Source organism: Apodemus sylvaticus, chromosome 23 (genome assembly GCF_947179515.1).
Source record: "Apodemus sylvaticus chromosome 23, mApoSyl1.1, whole genome shotgun sequence".
In the NCBI taxonomy this organism is placed as follows: Eukaryota; Metazoa; Chordata; class Mammalia; order Rodentia; family Muridae; genus Apodemus; species Apodemus sylvaticus.
Window position 1 is genome coordinate 41,642,740 of NC_067494.1, and position 6,000 is coordinate 41,648,739.

The 6,000-nt window shown below is 48.4% G+C and overlaps 1 protein-coding gene across 2 annotated transcripts in view; it reads right to left on the reverse strand.

The window, feature by feature from the left end:
• Nucleotides 1-5,786, reverse strand: part of LOC127673942 (solute carrier family 22 member 2) — a 40,864-nt gene extending 35,078 nt beyond the window's left edge. For both annotated transcript variants that reach the window (XM_052169742.1, XM_052169743.1), the window contains exons 1-2: nt 5,373-5,786; nt 3,212-3,315 (exon numbers count right to left, since the gene is read on the reverse strand). In XM_052169742.1, the coding sequence (XP_052025702.1) occupies nt 3,212-3,315; nt 5,373-5,786 (518 nt within the window). The remainder of the gene's footprint in view (nt 1-3,211; nt 3,316-5,372) is intronic.
• Between the last annotated feature and the right edge of the window lie 214 nt (nt 5,787-6,000).

The following is a 6,000-nucleotide window of genomic DNA, read 5'->3' on the forward strand; positions in this document are numbered from 1 at the left end:
TGACACTCCAAAACCTCCCTCAGAAGTTGTGACTGAAGAAATAAATCTGACATTTTAGCAAACAACTAATCTCAAAATCTACATCACAAAGTGACCATGGAAAAGTTGACTTCCTGCAAAACAATTTATGTTCCTTCCTTCCTTCTTTCTTTCCTTCTCCCTCCCTTCCTTTCCTCCCTCCCTCCTTCTTTCTCTTTCTCCCTCCCTTCCTTCTTTCCTTTTTTCTTTCCTTCCTTCCTTCCTTCCTTCCTCCCTCCCTCCTTTTCTTCTCTTTCTCCCTCCCTTCCTTTCCTCCCTCCCTCCTTTCTTCCTTCCTCCTTTCTTCTTTCTCTCCTTTTCCTTAACCCTCCCCACTTTTTCAATATTCTTACCTAAATAATTTCAAAATACCTTCCTGGCTGTCTTCTAAACCCCATGCCCAATCAGCTATCAGGCATCAAGGAATGTTTTAAATTTGTGTGTGTGTGTGTGTGTGTGTGTGTGTGACAATATATTTTACCTTAATGTTATTTACAGTTTGTGGATAAAATCGATTTCCATGACATTCCTGACTTCTTGCATGAGGTCTAAAGCTGGAGTGGGCATTAAGTATGCAGAAGAGAAATGCATGCTGTTTGTTCCTAGTTGTGCATTGGATGCTCTTGGAACAGAAGAAAGAGCAGTAGCCAGCAAAACTCCAGTCGACTTTGGGTAAAGACCTAGAGACCCGTTGGAAGCCTCCAGGGGTGCAATGGGGGGTGGGGGAGCTGCAGCTTTCTAGAGATTACCTGTGTAGAGACAGAATGGATGAGCTCAGTCGAGGAGGAGGGGAACTGGTGGAATCTTTCTGGGAACGTGCCGTGAGGAGGTTTTGGACCTGGCCTGCTTGAGTCGGATGAGAATAATTAACAGGCTGCAGCAGCCCAAGTGAGGCTGTCACCTGCATGTGTGACGCTCCCTGGAGAGCTGGTGTTAACGTCCACCTCACTGTACCAGGAGTGGATGAACCGGAGCTCTCTGGCCAATTGCCAGTGAGTGAGTTTGGACCCTGGGCCTCCTTACTAACACGTCTGTCTTGACTTCATGGGCAGCTGAGCTACCCTTGATTCTGAGTAATCACAACAAAAACGGATGGCCTCCCCCTCCCCCCCCTCCCCCTCCCCCTCCCAGCCTCCCACAGCCGAGTCATGAGGAAGCCAACCAGGGAGGCTGAGCAGACAGTTACAAATGCATTGTGACTTTTGGCACTGTGCCTCTGCCACCTCCATCCATCCTCCGTCCTGCTGCCAACGGGGCCTTGGGCTCTTGTAAAGTCAGTGTGCTCTTGGGAGCCTTTAGTTCCTTTGCAATTTTGATGCCAGCTTGATGTTTAATCAAAGAAAGCGCTCATACATTTAGATTATATTCACAGGAGGGAGGGAGGGAGGGGGAGAGAGAGAGAGAGAGAGAGAGTTAGAGAGGTCTGAGAAGGCAGTGAGCCTTCTCAGTTGTTATATGTTTCTGAGTCAAATACTTATGTTTGCAGGCTGATCGTTTAATATGCTCATTGTTTAAGGCTGTATACACTTTAAATTTCATTAAAAACATGTGCAGCAAACATGTAAAGCATGTCATTTTCTCCCTGTGTGGTTGTATCTGATCATCTGAGGTTATTTGCATTGACTGCATTTATGTGATAGGAACACCATTTCTAGCCATGTCTCTGTGCACACACACACACATAGACCATACAAATGTATCATCAGAGTGTGTGTCATGCACCTAAATACACAGGTACATAGCACTTCATATTGGGTACCTGCTGTTAGAGTGGTAATGTCCAGGCCACAGAGTTCAGTGCCTGGCTTTATGGGAGGCACTCTGTACATGGGGACATTATGAATCATTGACCTTTAAAACCTAGGCATCTACAGTGCTTCTTAACCTCACTTCTCTCTCTGTTGAGGACTCCCCTGCCTTGCTAACGGTCACCTATAAAGCAAAGATGTCTGTTCCTTAACTGTGTTCTAAGTCTTCTCCTTATACCCAGCAGGTAAATGTAACCACTACTCTTCACCAAAGGGAGGCATCTCTCTACCAAAAATGGCGGCCACCACAGGAGACTGTAACTGGACACAATGCAACGAGCAACAGCTTATGGGGGCACCCAGCCCTGTGAAGACACCTGCAGCACAGCCCCTGCGTCTGTGGCTCGGGGAACATCATAGAAGAGGCCTGGAAAGATTGTAAGAGCCAGAGGACCAGGAAGTCTAAAGTGTGTGTGTGTGGGGGTGGGGGGGGGGCGGGGGAGCTGCCTCCTTTAGAAACCACTGCATAAACAAGATGAGGACAGTATTGATATTGACAGTATCAATAGACATGACGACGACGACGCAGAAAGGGGGAAATCTCACAGGGCCCCACCCCTAGAACTACAGATAGCTAATGATTGCTAAGGGAATAAGAACTAGCTCCTCCTAGCCATGAGCTCCTTGATTGGTTATCCTGGTCAGCCCCTTGTTTTGGACAAGACAGGGCAAGTTGTAGTTACATATTTGTCCACATATATGGGCATGACAACAACAAAGAAAGAGGCTGTAGATTTGAGAGGTTGGGGGCAGGAGACATTGAACTGGAAGGAGGAAAGGGAACAGGGATGATGAAATGATATTTTAATTAAAAAGGTAAAAAAAATAAATGAAGAAATAAGAGGTACAAAAAATGAAAAAAAAAAAACCTTTTTGTGCAGTGAGTGGGCAGGAGTCTACAACGGTGGCCACCAGAGCCCAGGGACAAAGCTTGGCCGGTGCCAAGACTGTATATGTATGGACAGAGGCATAGAGCCTGGTATCGGGGACTCTGATATGTGAGAATTAGCTGGCTAAGGAGTTCACAGCTCCTGAAGGCTCGTGACCACGTGAGGACAAAGAATAGACTGAGAATCACAAGAAAGGGTAAATCATTGGTGGCCTCCTCATCTAGCCCAGAACTGATGGAAAGCCCATAAATAAAAAAAAAAAATCCTGCCTGGTGGTTGAACCTCCTCCCCTGACCTCCGGAGGATCTGAGAGTCAACATGAGTCATTGTTATCCAAGCAGCTGAGGAAAATCCAAGATTATAGAATGCGGGTGGGAGCAAGAGGATGGTCTGTGTGTTTGGTTTGAAGAAGGATTCATGCAGGGTGGGTGGGTGAGCCTGAGTACTGTCTGAACCTGTGCGTTATTTTAAAAGCCCCACCGGTGTTTCACCTACCTGTCTGCTAGGTAGCCAATCCCCACAGCTCCGATGAAAAACCCCACGTTCACTACCGACTGAAACAGGTCCAGCATCCAGGAGTGAGCGCACACGAGGTTAAACTGTCCGCGTGTGCGGTCCGTCCGAGCGGGGGCGGGGGGGGGGGGGAGAAGGGGAATATAAGAAAGCAGAGGGAAAGAAAATGCTATTAGCCTCTCCTTAGACACATGCAGCTCAGAGTTCTTCAGATATTCCTAGCTGGGCGCTCCTGGGAGCCCCAGAGTTTTAGCTGATTACTGTGTGGTACTTATTCAAATATTACTATATTCGACATGAAGGCCAATAATCCAGCTGCTTCGTAACCCATTCTAACTTTCTATACATTGCCAAAAGATTTTCCCTGAAATCCATTTACCATTCCATCTGACAATGTGTGTCTGGCGTTTGACTAAAGCACTGGCTTTGGTAGTAGCATGACTTACAGACATAAGACTTACAAATAAGACACATTCATCTCCCTTCTATTCCTAAGACCCAATGTGAGTGGAGACATACACTTGATACACGGGCACAGCTAGAGGGAAGCAAGCTTTGAACAACTCTTAACTGGCTATTTTTTTTTTTTTTGAATAGGGAAATTCAAGATGTCCTGCGGTGACTGTTCTATTTGGTCCGGTTTGCTTGGAGGGCAGGGGGAAATTGAGCAGACGAGAGACAGTCTTCTAACACCCGTTCTTTTGTCTCTAATTCTGCAGCCTGGTGCACAACCAAGTTCTTCTGCTGTGGTCTCAGTTTCCTGGCCTCTGTACAGAGGGACGAACTGAGTCACTCTGTAGAGCTGTCTTAGAGTGGTGTGGCGTCCATTCTAGGAGCCTTGATGTGGCATGAAGTCCATTTCAGATCTCCCCTTGACCCCCATGAGGCTCCTTCACTAAAGGCCGGGATATCCTCCCGGGACCCCGGCTGTCCTTCCAACTAGCTGCTTAGCATCTCCCTCTGTGTTTGCAGGACAACCCCATGGTAAGTTTCCATGCCTGCATGTTTTTTCTTCACGGAATGAGGCTTCACAATGAGCTCATGCGTATGCGTGTGCGTGCATGAATGTGAGTGTTCATGTGTGCGTAGCTGTGTACACTTGCACACTGGTCCAGAGAACAGCCCTTGCTCCCATTTCTTCAGAGTCAGACCTTCTTTCTTTCTTTTTGAAATAGGGCCTCTCGGTGGCCGGAATGTATCTAACTCGGTTCTGCTGGCTGCCTGGCCAGCCTTGGGAATACACCTGTCTTTGGTTCCCTGGTGCTGGAATTACATTCATGCGCCCACACCTGGATCATTTTTTCTGTTGATTCTGGAGTCTGAACTCCCCGTTCTCATGCTTACAAGAATGTGCTTTACCTACTGAGCTATACCCTCAGCCCGTGACTATCTCTTCTGTTTCAGACATCTTTATCATCATGGTATATGTGTGTGTATGATGCATGTGAGTAGGTGTGCCCATGTTACTGCATGCACGTGGAAGTCAGTATAAAACTTCGTGGCGTTGGTTCTCTCCACCTACTTTTATGGGGGTTCTTGAGGTCAGTCCATTGACCTCAATTTTCAGGCTTGCTTTGCAAGTGCCTTGACCCTCTAAGCCGTCTTGCCTGCTTCTGTGACTATACTTTTTTAATAATAAATAATTGTGTCATGGTCTAAACCTACAGCCTCAAAGTTTCCTGTGGGCATTTTGGCCACGATAAAGAGGAACAGATATCTCTGAAGCAAAGAGCACATCTTTATAATGCTCCTTGGCGGAGCACAGGAGTCAGGGAGGGTCACACTCTTTCTGGTGACACAAGTGTGGTCGTGGAATAGAAGGGCTTCCGGCACAAGTGATCCCCAGAGGCATGCCCTGCATCTGGCATCATCTCGGGCACCCCGATGTACACTTGCTTGTGGCTCAAGGCTGGGTCCTGCACATAGCAGTGTCCGTGCCTGCTGGTGTCAGCCGAGCTCTCCCTAACTACCTCAGACAACTGAGAGGCTGCATGTTTTTACCAGGAAGCTAGGATTTTATAAGGCATCTGGGTCCAAAAAAACACGTCTGGACAAGAATAAGGACCATGCATTATCCCGAGTCTTCCTTAAGACGGACTCAGATATTTGCTTCTTTTGCACCCTAACTCCTGAGCTCACTTACCTCAGTGACGATGGAGGAGCCGGGAGTGTCGTACACCCAGCCATGCTCACAGGGGCTCAGTGGCAGCTGGCTCGTGTTGGCAGCCAGGCTGGACAGTGGGTCCACACAGTCAAGGGTGCTCTGGTTCCAGTTCACCTCATACCTCATGCACTGGCTGAGGAAGGAGGCCTCACCCGCAGACCCCAGGCCCGGCACGGTGTAGTTCAGCTCCTCTGCGGGGCTCCAGCCACACCGCTGGCTCAGCTTGTCCACTCCAGGACTCCGGCAGTGGTGGTCAGGGGTGAATCCCAGGAAGACGATGCCCACGTAGATGGGGGTGAAGGAACCGGAGAGCAGAGCTAAGAGGAAAAATGTTTGTTTCTGAAAAAAGTGGAATTCCCCTATATGTTCTAGAATATCATCCATGGTCGGCATGGTCCCCCGAGACAGAGGTTCCTGAGACTTCACCTACAGGGCTCCAAATGCTGCTCAAGGCAGCTGCGGTCAGCTCAGGATGACTTTTGACCAAGAGTCAAAGGGTGAGCATTAGCTTAGAGAGCGACCAGCCTTCGGGTCAGACTTCCCTCGGACAGGCCAACTTCCAATCACACCTCTCCAACGGGGGAAGATCTTTCTGCCCGGAAATGCC